This window comes from Phyllostomus hastatus, unplaced genomic scaffold, assembly GCF_019186645.2.
Source record: "Phyllostomus hastatus isolate PE091 unplaced genomic scaffold, TTU_PhHast_1.1 phas_scaffold_501, whole genome shotgun sequence".
Taxonomy (NCBI): Eukaryota; Metazoa; Chordata; class Mammalia; order Chiroptera; family Phyllostomidae; genus Phyllostomus; species Phyllostomus hastatus.
Genome location: NW_025334033.1, coordinates 40,144,860 through 40,163,293, shown reverse-complemented (window position 1 = coordinate 40,163,293; position 18,434 = coordinate 40,144,860). Strand labels below are relative to the sequence as shown.

Genomic DNA, 18,434 nt, shown 5'->3' with positions numbered 1-18,434 from the left:
AAGAGATTGAGCAGTCAGGGAGATAGGAAGAAAATGAAGATAATGTGGTATCAGGGGGGTCCCGAAAGAAAAAATAAATGTGATTCAAGGAGTGCTCAAATGTGTCAAATGCTAGAGGGCAAGTAAGATGAGAATATGGAAGTGACTAGCTGATTTGACAATTTGAAGGTAAATAGTGACCTTAATTAAAACTTTCTTTGGAGAAATAGTAGAAATGGAATCCAGACTGGAATGGTTTTGTAATGGAGTGCATAGTGAGGGTCCTCTAAAATAGGAGAAAACCCCCTACCACCTTTCACTTGGGGCAAGGAAGAAGTGTATGATATGTTTAAGATACTTTGGAGAACTATGGCAAGTTAACAGTGGTACCTTTCTTAAACGGTAAGAGTGTATAGTGATTTGTGACAGGGAACTCTTGCCCTGACTAAAGATGGCAGGTGAAAGAAGGTGGAAAATACCGGGAACTGGCAAAAGTGGCACATCATAGGAGGGGCCAGGTATGAGGTCACATAGGCAGTTCTGTGCCAAGCATTTATAATAAGGGCAGACTGAAAGAGAAGGGGTCTGGCCCACCATGAGGCCTGGCATGTGAGATGCCACAAGGACTGGAGGAAGAACAAGCTACAGGGCTTGGAGTAAGAAAGAGAAGACCTGTTGGGAAGCCTGCCTGAAGATGGTGGCAGAGCTGAAGGAGCCATGCAGGGACCTGACTAAACAAGCATGTGTTCGTGGGAGATGCTTGGAGCTGAACTGTGACTGGGAATGTTGAGCTACTTCTGCTTCTCTGAAGGACATACAGAGAAGCCACTCTTTTGGGATGTGTGTCTCCTTGGACGCCACCATGACCCAGTGTAACGGGCACGTTTCCCCGAACCACTGCATGGAGTGAGAGGACTGTACCCCAGATCCTGAAGGGGAGCTGCTGGGAGGATGGTGACTCTGAAACCTACAAAAGGGATGGAGACATGTTTGTGCAGCCGGCATAAGAACGGATAAGGATATGGGGAACTTCTGGTCATGCTTTTGCTTACAGCCTGGTGGGGAGCAGGGGAAGGGCTGGGTCTCGACAGAGAATGGGGATCTGAGCAGGAGTGCCCTCAGCCCCAACAGAGGTTGAAAAGCTGTTAATAAAAACCTGTTTCTTTCAACACTAACTGTTGGGTCATGTGTTAAGGTGACATGTGGTGGAGCCCTGGTTTGCTTGGTCACAGTTTGAAAAGGGAAAGATAAGGAAACCTGGCTATGAATGAATAAGGACATGGAGCAGTTTGAGGAGCAGGCAAGGTAAAGGGAAAGCATGGCTTATCATTATGGTAACAATGAAAATCTTAAAACAGCTTAAACTGTCCATTATTTGGGGGTTTGCTATACCTATCAGTGTCATACAGTCATCAAAACTGATAATTATAGAGAGTGTTTTTAATAAGAAAACTTTCACAGGTGACAAAAAATACATAAAACTGTCTAGCTAGTAAATCTCAATTATGTAAATCATAAACCTGAAATCTGAATTCAGATATGACATCAAGCCCTGTCTTCTATGTAACTATACTGCTTCTCCAAAATTGGCTAACATACAAAATTCATCAATTCCTTATTTAAAAATTAGTCTGAAAGTTATCCTTTAACATTGCTGGATCAAATTGTTCCACGTACTAAATAAATGGAATATTAGTAATAATAACCTAATCATTACATTTTAACTTATTTCAAACATTTATAAAAAGAATGTATTACTGTATTACTAACTTAGGAGGCTATTATAGGTTTAGGTGAAGATAAAGTAACATGTAGAGGAAATTAATGTCTCAAGTAATGTAGATTCGTTGTTTATCCTCTTTTAAGTACCTATAAAAAGTCTGTAAGGAGCTAGAGAAGGAAAATAAAATCCTAATGACATGAAAAATTTTCTCCCAAGATCTCTTTCTATCTTTAGCTCAACACCTTAAGACATTATAGTAACTGCTAGTCCTGTGGGTCATTTTTCAGGAGTATATTCAGTTGAAAAGAAATGCATAAGGAGCCAGGTCTACAGAATGGCCCTCAGAAATCACACTCAGGTTACCCTAACACTGCTAATCCTGTGAGCATTAAATGATGAATGGGATAAATCCCTTTCCTTTCACATATATGAAAAAGATACTTGGAATAAAAGTTTTATTGGAAAAGATTTTATTAAAAATTTTGAAGGTTTCTGAATTGAAGTATATGAAAAGATAATTATATAAAAACATTCAGACCATGCTAAATGTTAAAATAAAATGGCACAAAGTTTGAAAATACTATGAAGTTTAATTGTATTTCAAATAAATAAATATACTTTATATAACCTTTAATAGCATCTGTTATCATTACTTAAAAACAGTAATGTGTCTTTTAAGTATGTAAAAATTACATAGTTGTTGACTTTATAAGGCAAGCCCATCTATCACACATTTAAGAAAGCATTAAACAATTCATTATCTAATTTTATACTAATGTTTTATATTTAACAAAGCCTACCATAATCCAAAGGGCAGAAAAATTGGCCAATAGTTTTAACTTTTATGTAAGACATGTATTTTTTTCTTTTAGGCCATTAAGATAGCTAAGAGAGTCAACTTTATAGAGCTTAGCTTTTCCCCAGGCATCTGGCTTGTGGGAGGAGAGAGAGGTCAGTGAAGTTTGAGAAATCATCCTTACTCTTCCAGGAAGAAAAGATAAGACATCTCATTTGATGAGAACACATGCACGGGTCAAAACGAGCTCTAATACAAGTGTATATGGAGAGGTTTTGAAGAATAAACTGGATATCCCAGGGGAGGATCAGCTGCTTGTACTGTAAGGTTTCTTAAAAGTAGTGGATGAGCTTGTATACTATAGCGTTCCTCGTCATCGTTTGTGGCGTAAAGCAATTCCCATGAAAGATTGGCCCACTGACCTCTGACAGCTTCAGCATTTAACTTCCCAACTTGGATCAATAATTCTTGAAGGGTAAGTACTCTCCCAGTGTAAACTCCCTTTAAATATGAAAGGGGTGGGACAAAAAAACAAAAAACAAAAACCAAGGTTATGTCCAGGCCTTTATATTTTACTTATAAACTTAGAAAAAATTCCATTGTATTGAGGCAAACTTAAACAGAAAGTGGTGTGTTAAAATGTATACACAAGTTGCTTCTCTTCAGAACTAAGAGTCACCTAACAGCATTTCACTCGATGAACAGAACAGCAAAATCTCACTGTTTCTTTTTCCTTTTTTAAATATACTTTATTGATTATGCTATTACAGTTGTCCAATTTTCCCCCTTCAATCTCCTCCGCCTTGCACACCCCCTCCCACCCACACTCCCCTGCTTTAGTTCATGTCCATGGATCATACATATAAGTTCTTTGGCTTCTACATTTCCTATACTAAACCTCCCCCTGTCTATTTTCTACCTACCATTTATGCCACTTATTCTCTGTGCCTTTTTCCTCCTCTCTCCTCCTCCCACTACCCTGCTGATAACCCTCCATGTGATCTCTATTTCTGTGATTCTGTTCCTTTTCTAGTTGTTTGCTAAGTTTGTTTTTGTATGTGTTTAGGTTCGGTTGTTAATAACTGAGTTTGTTGTCATGTTACTGTTCATGTTTTTATCTTCTTTTTCTTAGACGAGTCCCTTTAACATTTCATATAATAAGGGCTGGGTGAGGATGAACTCCTTTAACTTGATGTTATCTGGGAAGCACTTTATCTGCCCTTCCATTCTAAATGATAGCTTAGCTGGATAGAGTACTCTTGGATGAAAGTCAAGTATGTAGGTCCTTGCCTTTCATGACTTGGAATACTTCTTTCCAGCCCCTTCTTGCTTGTAAGGTTTCTTTTGAGAAATCAGCTGACAGTTCCCATAAGGGAACTCCTTTGTAGCTAACTGTCTCCTTTTCTCTTGCTGCTTTTAAGATTCTCTCCTTATCTTTTATCTTGGCTAATGTAATTATGATGTGCCTTGTGTGTTCCTTCTTGGGTCCAAGTTCTTTGGGACCCTCTGAGCTTCCTGGACTTCTTGGAAGTCTATTTCCTTTGCCAGATTGGGGAAGTTCTCCTTTACTATTTGTTCAAATAAGTTTTCAACTTCTTGTTCTTCTTCTTCTCCTTCTGGCACCCCTATGATTTGGATGTTGGAATGTTTAAAGATGTCCTGGAGGTTCCTAAGCCTCTCCTCATTTTTTTGAATTCTTGTTTCTTCATTCTGTTCTGGTTGAATGTTTCTTTCTTCCTTCTGCTCCAAACTGTTGATTTGAGTCCCAGCTTCCTTCCCATCACTCTTAATTCCTTGTACATTTTCCTTTATTTCACTTAGCATAGCCTTCATTTTTTCCTCTAATTTGTGATCATATTCATCCAAATCTGTGAGCATCCTGATCACCAGTGTTTTGAACTGTGCATCTGATAGGCTGGCTATCTCTTCATTGCTTAGTTGTATTTTTTCTGGAGCCTTGATTTCATTTCATTTGGGCCATTTTTTTTTTTTTTGGTCTCAGTGCACCTGTTATGGAACAAGGGCCGGAGCCTTAGGTGTTCGTTCACCAGGGTGGGACAACCCACATTGCTGCGTTGTGACGCTGTACGTGGGGGTGGGGTCCAAGAGGGGACAGTGCCACTTGCTCCGCTCTCTGCTGGCTTTTAGTCACTTCCCCCACTACCCACAATCAAACTGGGCCCTTCTGGTGCTGATTCCTGGTGAGTAGGTTTGTGCATGCCCTGGGACCCTATGGGTCTCTCCGATGAATGCTCCTATGAGGCTGGGCGTTTCTCCTGCTGCCGCCTCTACCCCCACAGGTGTTTTCAGTCAGAGGCTTTGATTTCCCCGAGGCTTTATTTTCCCAAGCTGGAAGCCTGGGTTGAGGGTTTTTCCTGAGCTGGAATCCTGGGTTGTGCAGTCTATCTCGCTCTCCAGTTGTTCCTTCTGGTTTATCTGCACGTGAATGTGGGACCTGCTCCACCAGCTGCCGGCTTGCTGGGAGTCCTCTCCATCTGGCTGCGCATCTCTGTCCCTCCTACTAGTCTGGATGAATGTTTCTTCTTTAACGCTGTGGTTGTTGGACTTCCATACAGTTCGATTTTCTGTCAGTTCTGGCTGTTTTTAGATTTGCTGTTGTCCTTCTTTTGGTTGTGCGAAGAGGCACAGTGTGTATACCTACACCTCCATCTTAGCCTGAAGTCCTCCTTCTCTTTCCTTTTTTTCTCTATTCTTTCATCCCACCTGGCCTCAGCAATGTCTAAGTTATATGTACTAGTCAGTGAACAGTCATACAATGGGTTCTTTCCAAAAACAACTTCATTAAGATATAATTTAAAGCCCATACAATTTACTTATGTAAAGTGTACATTTCAACAGTTTTTAAAATGGTTTATTCAGATATGTACAAGTATCACCAGTCAATTTTAAAAAATTTTCATGACCTCAAAAAGAAACCTTTAGCTCTTTAGCTATTACCATCCTATCTCTTCATTCCCCCAGGCTTAAGCAACCAATAATGTACTTTGTAACTCCAGAGGTTTGCCTATTCTGAAAATTTCATATGCATGGAATCATATAATATGTGCTCTTTTATGACTGGCATCTGTAACTCAGCATGTTTTCAAGGGTCATTCATGTTGAGCATTTAACAGCACTTCATTAGTTTTTTATAGTCAAATAACATTCCATTGTATGGAAATACCACAATTTGTGTATTCAGCTGATGAACAGCTGGGTTATTTCCACCTTTTGGCAATTATGAGTAACACTGCTATCAACATCCATGCACATATTTTTATTTGTATTGATGTTTTTGTTTCTCTTAGTTATATGAGGGGGACCCCCCAAAAAACTGGAATTATCTTTTGGAGGGCAGACCCCTTGTAGTACAGGCTTCCCCTACTAGGTGAGTGTTCTGGAAACCCATCTGTACCAGTGTACCAGCTGGCATAGTTGTGAGAGGCTGTGTTTGGATTCAGTGAATTTTTTTTGAAGACTCTTTCAATGTGCTTGCCCATTTCATGATGGGTGATTTACAAGCACTCCTGTCTATAACACACTGAGTGTTCAGCGTTTTTTTGACTCAAAATGGCATGACCCCCATGCCCTACCCTCCCTACTCACCTGATCTCACCTTGAGTGACTTTTGTTTCCCTGGATGAAAACTGTCCTCAAGGGAAATGTTTTATCAATGTGGAAGAGGTGAAACAAAAAATGGCAAAAGCAGTAAAAGGCATCAAAATCAATGAATTCAAAAACTGTTTTGAGCAGTGGTAAAAATGTCTTGATATACTGCATCAAATGGAGAGTACTTTGAAGGTGAATGAAGTTTTAACATGTAAGGATATACAATTTTTTATAAATACCAGTTTTTTTAGGATCCCCCTTCATACACCTAGGAGTAGTATAACTGGGTCAGAGGTAATCCTGTATTTAATCGTTTAAGAAACTGTCAGGATATTTTTAAAGGTGATTGCACCATTTTACATTTCTGCCAGCACTGTATTAGAGTTCCAATTTCTCTGTATCCTTGCCAACACTTACTACCTGACTTTTTCATTTTAGCTATCCTGGTGTGCATGAAGTGATATTTCATTGTGGCTTTGATTTGCATTTCTCTGATGAATCCCGGACTAGGGACTGTATGCACCTGAACTGGGGATCGAACATACAACCTAAGTATGTGCCCTGACCGGGAATCAGACCAGCAAACTCTCAGTTACAGCAGGGCACTCCAACCAACTGAGCCACACTGGCAACTTCTGATGTCTGCTTTTTTCCCCTGTTGTATGGGTCAGACTTTGCTGTTTCGTTTTGTTTTTTCCCATGTCTCATAATTTTTGTTGAAAACTGGACATTCTAGTTAACACTGTAATAATTCTGGGTACTGCTCCTCTCTTCCCCTCAGTTAAGACTTGTTATTTGCTTATTAGTTTAGTGAGTTTTCAGATGACTTCAGTGAAATTAATCCCTACCTCCCTGCCAGGTGTGAAGTCTTTGACGTTGCTCCTCTGGGAGTGCAGCCTTGTGAAGGCCCACAGTTACAATGGGCTAACAGTGGTTTTGGCAGGGCTCGCTCTCTGTTAAGCACTCACCCAGGTGTTCAACACTCCTGATTGATCTACATTTTCAACAATAACCTGGGGCTCCACAGACTAATCCAATTAAATTTGGGATCCTTTGAAAGAATAGCTTTGGGGATGAACGTTTGAGATTTGTTGTGACCCCAGGGGCGGGGCGCTCTTCTCTATTGTTTCTTTCTGGGTTCTCTCACTTAATCTATATCTAGCCTACAGTTTAGATTTTATCTTTAATGAATTTACCAACTGCCTCTTAATTACTGTTCACTACAACATCCATAGTTTTGGAGAGAATCTTAGGCGTCAATGTGTCCACACTGTTTTGCAACTAACGTTGGTTCTTTTGGAAAGAAATTCATTTTGTTTGTCTGTTTGTTTAATGGTTTGCTTCTTTAACTGGGCGAACCTTCTGAGCCAGAGCTCTGAATCTGAAGGTGAGATAATGATGTGCTTCTCTCTGAGTGATACCTTGGCTTTAGGAGATAAGTGCTTGGTAGAGGAGGAGCAGTGACCTTGGGTCTTCTCGTCCTCTCTCTCCCAGTGCAGAACCTCCACTGCAGGGGTATATGCAAGGGTGATCAGGACACTCGTATTCTCAGTGACACCATGTCCAGGTTAAAGTCTCCACCCAACGAGTTGGACTGTCCAGGAAGGAGTTCTCACCTCTTGACTACACATGCTCAGAAGCTAGCCTCACAACACGTTGCTGAGAGTGAGATGAGAACGGCTGAAGTCCTGCCTCTTTCAGGAGAAGTCCCCCGACTGGCAGCTGAGGGGAGAGGGAGCTCTGTGTTCTTGGCCATGCAGTCTGCATGAATGTTTCTATCTTAGTGAGCTGGGGGAAAACAGGTCTTGGTGCAGATACTGCAGTCTCTTACTGTATTTACTGGGTTTTAGTTGATTTTCTTGAATAAATATTTCTTCACTTGCTGTATGCTTTTAGAATAATTTCTAAGACTTTAAATGACTTTTTAAAAAATAATTTTCATTATAATGCCAGACATGGAACCCATAATAAGCTTGTAACATTGCATTTTTCATACTGTGCCCACTCAATGACATTTTAAATGCAATGAGAACCAGTACCATATTTTAAAAAGTTATTGACTATTTGGAGTGAATTTCTTAATTTTCTTAATTTTAACTTTCTTTCTTAATTTTCACAGGTTAGACATGCTTCAAATAAAGTATAACTATCAGCAGAGGAAATACTTTGCCACTACAAATTAAGTTTTCTCCTGGAGTCAAATCCAAAGTGGTAATTCATACACTGGAATTTAGCAGACATACAATCCTTTTAGTCAAACATGCTATAGCAAATTGCATTTATTTGACTATCCTATAGGTCAGTTATTACACAACGATGACATGACATTTTTAATTGGCTCCTATTAAGTTTGTAAAAGTAAATATTCAGTCATTTTATAACTGAAGTGAGTTGGCCATAAAGTCATGATTACAAATGCCTTAGAACTGTGATTAATATGTAGAATGTCATATCTCTATCACCTAGTTCAATTACTTTATAACCAGTTATAAAGTTATAACTCTTGGAGGTAATACACAAAAATTCAGTTTTAATCTTACCATATCTGGATCATATCCTAGAGAAAATAAGTATGGTTTTTCTTGTAAAACTGCTTCTTTCCACTTTTCATCAGATACCGAACCAATGTACCAGTCACTTTCATATTCTTCAAGGTAGTTAGTTAGTTCTTTAAAATCTTCTATTGGACCTAAACTTGCTTTATCAACCATCAGTTTCAGAGTATACCTAGAAAATGGAGAAATGAAGAATTTTAGAATTTTAAAATTTTTATCAACTTTATAAATGAAATAGATTTTGTTCAATCAATATTTTTAAGACATTAAACTGAAGTGATACGTATTTCATATTAAAAGTGTGAAATGATAGTTAAGAAATCCAAAGGAAAAATAAGTTCTCCACCCAAAGAAAAGGAACTATAAAGTGTATCCCTGATTATCACAATACATACTAGGCAATTTTTTCAGTTTTAAGAAAGTGATTCCTTTCTAAAATGATGGTGTATCTCCTTCTAGGTTATTTAAAAACTCAGCAGTTCCCTGCCAGTGTTACAACTTGTACAGAATCAAAATGAATTACCTGAAAGCTTTCAGTGCTAGCTGGAACAGTTCTGGCTTTTCGGTCAGCCAATCAAAGGCAACAGACCAAGGCAAAACACCACTGTAAACTTTCAATATATGACCAGGAGTAGGATCCATATTGCATACTCCAAACAAACTAAAATAACAAGTCATTACTGCATGAGCATAAAAGTCTTTTAAAACTCTGTCATTTGCAATTTCTTCCAGCACATCTGGGACATTTTCTTCTGAAGGAAAACATTCCAACTGCCTTAACACAAATTGGTACCAGTCTTCTGGAAACAATAAGCTCATCTCCCTCATTTTGGACTTAGGCAAACAGTCAGATGTCCACTCTTTAGGTAAGCTTAACAGGTGAGAATGAGAACAACTGAACTCCACGAGCGGAATATAGGCCATGTCTTCTTGTTTTCCTTTGTCAATAGCAGGGTATCCCAGTATAACTGCTTTGTAAAAACTATTTTCAGGCACTTTGCCTATAGAATGATCACCAACCACCTGTGATTCTACTGATCCTGGAAGAGGCAAATTTATACTTTGCAAAACTTTCAATTGATGTTTTTCTTCATTTCCTTTTTTGGTAGTTGGCTCATCACCCAAAACATCATCAGACCAGTCATCTAAAGTTCCTGAATTTAAACTAACAGTGTCTTCTGGGGATTCGTTTTGTGGTGAAGTATTCAAAGTGGGCAGGATTACTAGAGATGCTTTCTCTTTATTTTCAGTTTTGTGAACATGTTCCTGCATGCTGGACCTTCTGGAGCAGTAATGAATAAGTATCCACACAAGTACTTTAACAAGGTCACCTTTAAATTCAATTAAGTTATCATGAGAATCTATTATGCCAGAGAGGACATTCCTGGCATCAGAATAGAGTTTCACAGGCAAAACAGTGCAGGGTGTCAAGACATTTCCAAAGTGTCCATTAATGGAACATATTTTTGCACATTCTTCTTGTGCAAAGGCACCTTCAAAAACTTCATCAACTCTTCCAGCTTCAGCAGTATGACATGATGTCTCTTGCAATTCTAACCCCTGAGGAAATTAAAAAGAACTCAAATTTATGATCACTTATTACACAGAGAAAAGCAGCTAGTATTGTAAATGCCCATGAACTTGTTTCTCAAAATGAAAATATAAAAAACTGTGAAAATTTTCTCTAACTCAAGAGCTACACCTTAACTCAAACTTAACAGTACTTAAGACATCTGCTGTTGAATACAGAGATAAAAATAATCTCACTATTTCAAAATAAATTATAGAAATTCTAGAAAACAAAACAATTTTATTGAATATGACTATAATTTAAAAAAACTGTATCTGTAGTCAAGTTTGAACCACATTAAAAAATTTTAAAATTATAGTTTTCTTGGAGGTAAAAAAGTAAAATGAGAATTACACAATATGCACAGTTTTGTATCCTTTCCATCCTACTTTGTATGAGAGCATTATTCTGTTGTGTGGATATGCCATAATTTATTTAACCATTCTCATGTTCCAGTGTTTGACTACAATAACATAATAATAATAAAGATTTATGTATTTGATTATTGTCTGTCTCCTCCAACTATAATGTAAACTTCATAAAGCAGCTCTCTTTCGGTTACTACTATATATGCAGTGCCTAAACCAGTATATGGCATACAGTAGGTATGCAACAAATATATGTTGAAAGAATATTATGAATACACTTTTTTAGAACCTTTTTAAAAACTGATTTTAGAGAGAGAAGGAAGAAGAAAGTGGGGGAGAGAAAAGGAAACACTGATTTCTGGTTCTGCTTATTTATGCATTTATTGGTTGATTCTTGTAAGTGTACTGTCTGGGGATCAAACCCACAACCTGGGTGTACCAGAACAATGCTCTAACCAGTGGAGCTACCGGTCCAGGGCCTGAGTACATCTTTATCTAAAATTTAAACACATTTTGATTACTGTCCCAAAAGGAATCAAATGAAGAGGATGTATCAGGTCCTTGTTTACTATTATTATTGCTGTTTGTTTATACATTTTTACAAAACTATCAGTGCCTTTAATAAAAGGTAATTCTGTCAGAATTTATTATGATCCAGGGAGAAAACATGAAATGTGACATCAAAACCCATTTTTAAATCATGGACTATCAGATGCTAGCACACAATCCTGAGTAGGTCGCCTAACCTCTGAGATTCCTTTTCCTTCTCTTTCAAAGAAAAATAATCCTAGCACATAGGGTTGCGAAGATTAAAGTAATGAAAATACTTTGTAAACTTTAAAGAGTTATATAAATGTTAGTGGCTCTGGCTAGTGTGGCTCAGTGGGTTGAGTGCCGGCTTTTGAACCAAAAAGTCACAGGTTTGATGCCCAGTTGGGGCATGTGCCTGAATTGTGGGCCAGGTCCCCAGTATGGGGCAGGGGAGAGGCAACCACATGTTGTTGTTTCTCTCCCTGTCTTTCTCCCTCCCTTCCCCTCTCTAAAAATAAATAAATAAAATCTTTAAAAAAAAAAAAGTAGATGGTATATAGCTAAGCAAGCTCATGTCCAAAAAACTGAAAAAGAAAAAGACTGCCACTAAAAGGCATGTCTTTATACCATATGTCATGGAGCACAAAAGGTCAGTAAAATGACCCACTTTATTAGGTTCAATAAGCAACTCTAATAAGGCATTTTATTCTAAAAGGAAGGAGAAAAAAAACATGGTGTACCAGGTAGGAGCAGTAGGATCAAAAGGTTTTTATTAAATTGAGAATGATACATGGTATGGGTGTGAAAAAATTTTACTGAGTCATACTTTTGAGATGCTCAACTAGACAGGGATAATAAAAAAGCAGGACTGGATGAAAATTGGGAATGTATATTTTGTTACTGTGTTCTGTTACACAATCAATATTAGTTTGTCTATTGATATGTATATATTGAAATATACTTTAAAACCCCCAGGTGTTTTCACAGGTTAACTAAAAGATATTATTTCAAACTGAGTTATTAAGTAGTTGATGTGTACATAACAGGTAAAATTTTTTACACACATATTATAAAAATATAGTGGTACATTTATAGTTATGAGTACATGAAACAGTTTATTCTTAAATCATTTTTATTAATTACTGTATTACTTGTTTTACCACTGTAAATCTACTATTGCCCAGCCCTGGACCAGAGAGGTTTCAAATGCACAATGACCTTAATGTTAATATAGCAGTAAGTATAGCCATGTTCTAGAATCATTATCCATATTAAACGATCCTGAAAACGGCCCAAGTAATGAGAACCAGGTAAGAGGAGACCTAAAAGAAATCCGAAAAAAAAGAAAAGTAAGTACTTATTCAAGCTTGTTTTATTTTGCCACATGAATCTTCAAAATTGGTAACACACTTTGAACTAATTCACAATTCCTTCGACCGTCTCTTTATGTCAAAAATAGAAATGACTATTCATTGCATATTATAAGGCATTTAATTAATCTCTACAGGTAATAATACATAAAAAGTCAAGGATATAGTTTCCAGAAAAACAAATTAGAACCTGGCATATAAAATCCTAACTACATGTTAAAAAATACTAGGAAAAGTATTCATCACTGTATATAAGAGCCAACTTCACATTAATGACTTAAAATATTGTGGACACTTTTATATACATGCATAAAAATGTTTTGTGGTATTAAAATTTACATAAGATGCTGTCTACTATGTGGTACAAATACTTTTAAAACTTAGTTTTTTTCTCACATTGTGCCTGTGATTTGCCCATGTTGACTGCAAACAGCTCAGTCATTCATTGTTAACAGCATTGAGAATTCATTATATGAACATAGTTGAATTTACATATTCATTTCCTATTTAATAAACATTTCAGATGCTTCCAATTTTTCACTATTTTAATGCTACAGAAATTATTTTTGTGCAAATCTGCTTGTACAAGGTGTTGTGCAGGAAAGAGTTAACATAGCAAAACTAACTGATATCCTTTGAAAGGCCTGCTTACAAAGTTGCTTGACTGGCATCTGGGAACTTGTATTTCAGTGCGAACAATACAGTTTGCACTGAACACTGGCTTTTCTTGTGGGAGTTTGAAATCTTGGTATGCGATAGGCAGAGAGGGGTGCCTCATGACTAGCCTCAATAAAAGACCTAGGAATTAAGTCTCAAATAAGAATCTCCGGTAGTGAAGATGTAACACGTCACAATACACTGCTAAGGAATTAAGCCCATTCTGTGTGACTACACCAGGGGAGGACACCTGGAAGTTTGCATCTGGTCTCTTTTACCCATGTGACTTTTCCCTTTGCTGATTTTGCTGTGCATCCTTTAGCTTTAAAATATCTTAGTAACAGTATACACTGAATCCTGAATCCTCCTAGCAAATCATCAAACCTAGGAATAGTCTTGGGGACCCCAAAACTGATATGTAAGAGTTCCTCTAGAATTGGAATCAATGGATCATGGACTCTAAAACTGGGATATGCACATCTTCACTGCAGACTGTAAGTTTACTCTTCAACATGGTTTTACAAATATAAACATTTCCTTCCAGGAGGGTTTGGGACTTCTTGTTCCCCATACCCAAGTCAATACTTGGTAATGTCAAACTTTGTACATTTTTGCCAATCAGATGTGTGTGAAACATTACCTCATTTTTTTTCCCCAGGAAATACTTTATAACACACTTTTTGGTGGAGTATAACTGATTTGATAATAAAGCATAATTTCTACTTTATTACTAAGGTATTTATTATTTCAGATGTGAGTTTAATATTACAAGTATTTTAAAAAGCACAGCATTGTATAGTAAAAATTAATTGGAACTGGATAAAATTATAGAATATTTCCTGTAGGAAAGGAAAATAATTATTCATAAAAAATTTGTAGTATAAAGTTTTTTCTAACATATCTAATATAATCATAGGTAAAAAGAAAAGTTCAACCCAAGTAGACATTTCATTCAAACTCAAATTTTAAATTGCTAGTCTGACTGGCATCAGTTTGCTAGGAAGTCATCATTGAATATTTCTAAAATGAGTATCAAGGGGTAAGGCCTATGCTAGGTGACAATACACTGTTGTCATCAGCTTATACCTTATCTAAAACCAACCCTGACAAGTACAACATAGTTGAATTTGCAGTTAGTGTACCACGAAATTATAAAAGTAACATAAAACTGTAATTATAAAATTAGTTCATTCTCATCAAAATCTTGCTTTTCTTTTCAACCAGTGACCAAAGCCTTCATGTTATTGTGCCCTGTACCTCTGTATATATGCTAATAATATGTGAGCAACATCCTTAAGCAATTCAGTCTGATATTATGTAAAGCTAGTTTTCGCTCTTTATGGGTCTGAATCTATTGCATCTACTCGATTTGAACTCATTGTAAGTACATAAAAATTTTGCGAGGTAAGTGTTTTCATGTTTCCATGATGAGGCTACAACCTGATTTTATTCAGAATTTTTAAAAATTATCAAATCACTGTAATAAAATTCTCCCTTAGTATTTTTATTTTATAACTTTACCTCAACATAAAGAGCAGGAGATATACATCTTTCACATTTAGTCTTTCTACCTACATATCAGAGTATTAGGGTCTGTATAATGGTTGGCTCAAAAAACCATTTTACTGATGTTCATGTCTTTGTACTTCAAATATTGGACTGGTCAAAAATCCATATGGTTTTTTTTCATAAAATAAAAGACACATTTTTCACTTTCACCAATAACTTTATTGATTCGAATATTCTGAATATGTTAGCTGATCTCCCCTGCATGGTATAACATTGATTGTTCTCCATTAATATCTCAATTCGATCATTGTCAATCTCAACTGGTCTACCTGACTGTGGAGCGTTGTCCAGTGAGAAATCTCCAGCATAAAACTTCGCAAACCACTTTTGACATGTTCAACCAGTCACAGCACCTTCTCTATACACTGCACACATCTTTTTTTGTGTTCCAGTTCCGTTTTTACCTTTCTTGAAATAATAACATAATATGCCAAAAATGTTGCATATTTCCTTTCATCTTCAATATTAAATTATGCAAAAATTCACTAATTCTTATAGGTTTTTTAAAAAAATGTATGTTATACATTTTTAGGTTTTTTAAAAAATAAAATGTAGGGCAGATGTCATAATACCATCTAACAAAAATTGTTCTGAATGAAGTTCAAGACAACTAAGCACTTCTTGAGCTATCTTACAGAAAAAAACAAATGAACTTTTTGGCCAACCCAATATACTAGTGAGAATTTAAGCACAACCCACCTACTTACCTAAACTTCCAGTTGCCATCGCAGACTGCAGTGCAGCGGCCAAGCCTGGGATCATCTGGTAGTAGTACACTGTATCTGCACAAACGCAGGCTGCAGTGCCCACCACTCCCGGCCAACTCTGAATGGGTCGGGGGAACCCCACCAAGAACAAAGGGAGGGTGAAGAGGGGGAGCAGAGGAGAAGAGAGTAGTGTAGAAAAAATTATGGAGACCAACACGAATGGAGAGAAAACCATGTTGAGTATACATAAAGTGGTGGTTGATTTTCTACGTTTTTTCTCCGTCCATGATGCCAAAAGTATAGCCACAGCAAATTGTAGTTTAGAGATAAACTGAATCAGACGATCACGCATGATACCAACCTGTAGAGACAAAAGAATAATTTTTTATTCTTAAAGAATCTCTAGTGCTCCTTTGTTATTCTTAAAAATATTTTTAATTCGTATTCTTTGTTCTATTCACTTCATGAATTTTCAAGGTCACAAAAGGAATGCTGTATAATTTTATTACTGCCCCCATATTTTTGAGGATGTAGCCTTTATCTGAGATTCTTTGTTATCATTTTCTCCAACCTTACAATTAATAAATGAGACTATATTTTCAAAAGTTTGGCCTCCCCTAAATAAAGGAGTGCTAACAGTTCTCTTTAGTAATGTCTATATCTCAAGGTTGACTAAGCTTTGCATTACATGCTCATTAAGTCATGAGAACTAGAAATGATAAATAGTCAAGCAGCTATCCTTAATTTATCCTTATTTTAGAGAGCATTTTAAAGATAAAGAAACAAAAGTAATGCCACAAGACAAACCTCAATAGATTGAAATCATACTAAGTATGTTCACACAAATCACACAAAGTATGTTTTTCAACCAAAACAAAATTAAATCAACAATAGAAGAAATCTAAAAATTAAAGACATTTCTAAATAACCAATGAAAGAAGAAATAACAAGATAAATGAGGAAATATTTTGAAATAAATGAAACAAAAATACAACATACCAAAACCTGTGATATAGCTAAAACAGTTCTCAGAGGGAAATTTATAGCTTTAAATGCCTATATTAAAAGAGAAGAATGCTCTTAAATTAATAACTTAATCTTCTATCTTAGGAAACTAGAGAAATCACAAAACAAAGAGCAAACTAAACCTCAAGTAAACAGATGGAAGGAAATAAAGATTAGAGCACAGAATAATAAAATAGAGAAAACAAGAGAAAATCAATTAAACCAAACCTGGTTTCTTGAGATCAACAAAAATGACAACTCTTTAGCTAGACTGACCAAGAAAAAGAAGACTCAATTTACTAAAATCATGAAAGAGAGAGGTGATATTACTATCCTACAGAAAAAAGTAAAAAGGATGATAAGAATACCATGAACAACTGTATGCCAATAAATCAGAACACACAGATGAAACCAACAAGTTCCTAGAAAGACATAAATTACCAAAACTGTTTCAAGAACAGAAAATCAACCCTGGCTGGTGTGGCTCAGTGGACTGAGCACCAGCCTGAGAACCAAAGGGTCACTGGTTTGATTCCCAGTCAGGGCACATGCCTGGGTTACAAGCCAGGTCCCCAGTACGGAGCGCATGAGAATCAACCACACATTGATGTTTCTCTCCCTCTTTTTCTCCCTCCCTTCCCCACTGTCCAAAGATAAACTAAATAAAAAATTTTTAAGAACAGAAAATCAAAATAGACTTGTAACAAGTAAAAGAATCTGAATTAGTAATTTTAAAGCTACTCACAGAGAAATGCTAGGACCAGATGGCTTCTATACTACAAAATACTACATATTGCAAAATATTTAAGAGACATACTAAATACTATTAGGCATTAAAAAATAATTAATATGAAATTTCCACCTCATTTTATGAGGTCAGTGCTATTATGATATCTAAACCAAAGACATGATAAGAAAAGAAAGGCATCTCACATAAAAATTCTCAACAAAACACTAGCCAATCAAATCCTGCAACATATAAACAGGATTATACACCATGACCTAGTGGGATTTATTCCAGGGATGCAAGGTTGGTTTAACACCAAAAATCAATGTATTATATCATGTTAATAGATTAAAGGACCCAAGCTATATGACCATTTCAATAAACACAGAAAAAGCATTTGACAAAATCCAACAACCTTCATGATGAAAAGACAACTGGAATAGAAGGAAACTTCTCAATCTGGTAAAAAGTACCTGCATAAAACTAATAGCTGGTATCATTTTTAATGATAAAAGACTGACATTAACGTAATGGAGAAAGACTGAATGCTATCATCATCAGATGTACATTCTGTCTTCTTCTTTGAACATTATACTAGAGGTTCTACCCAGGACAGTTAGGTAAAAGAAATGAAAGACATCTAGATTGGAAAGGAAGAAGGTAAACTATCTTTACTATATCTAATTTACAGGTAACATAATTTATACAGAATATCCTAACAAATTCATTAAAAATCTATTACAATAAGAGTTTAGTGAAGTTTCAGATACAAGATTAATATAAAAATAATCAGTTGTATTCTATATTGTAGCAATAAACAAGCCAAAAATATGAATTAAGGAAACAATTTCATTCAAAATACCATAAAGAATACTAGGTAATAAGTTTAATAAAAGCATAACACTTGTACAGTGAAAACTACAAAATATTGGTGAAATAAATTTAAAGAAGAACTAAATAAATGTAAGGACATCTCATGCTTGTGAATGGAAAAAATTAATATTTTTAAGACAGCAATATTCCCCAAATTGATCTACAGATTCAAGGCTCTTTCTATCAAAGTTCCAGATGCCTTTTTGCAAAAAGCCGAAACTAACATTTATATGGTAATGTAAGGGTACCAGAATAGTCAAAACAGAACAAAGCTGAAGGACTCACCCTTTCCAATTTCAAAACCTACTGCAAAGCTACAGTGATCAAGACAGTGTAGTTAAGGATAGGTATATAAATGAATGGAAATAAACTGAGAACCCAGAAATAAACCCTCA

At 36.2% G+C, this 18,434-nt stretch overlaps 1 protein-coding gene across 3 annotated transcripts in view; it reads right to left on the bottom strand.

The window, feature by feature from the left end:
• Positions 1-2,343: 2,343 nt before the first annotated feature.
• Positions 2,344-18,434, bottom strand: part of PCNX4 (pecanex 4) — a 34,496-nt gene continuing 18,405 nt past the window's right edge. For all 3 annotated transcript variants that reach the window (XM_045822547.1, XM_045822546.1, XM_045822548.1), the window contains 5 exons: positions 15,435-15,795; positions 12,350-12,453; positions 9,186-10,222; positions 8,648-8,834; positions 2,344-2,999 (listed from right to left, as the gene is read on the bottom strand). In XM_045822547.1, the coding sequence (XP_045678503.1) occupies positions 2,748-2,999; positions 8,648-8,834; positions 9,186-10,222; positions 12,350-12,453; positions 15,435-15,795 (1,941 nt within the window). In that variant the 3' untranslated portion in view covers positions 2,344-2,747. The remainder of the gene's footprint in view (positions 3,000-8,647; positions 8,835-9,185; positions 10,223-12,349; positions 12,454-15,434; positions 15,796-18,434) is intronic.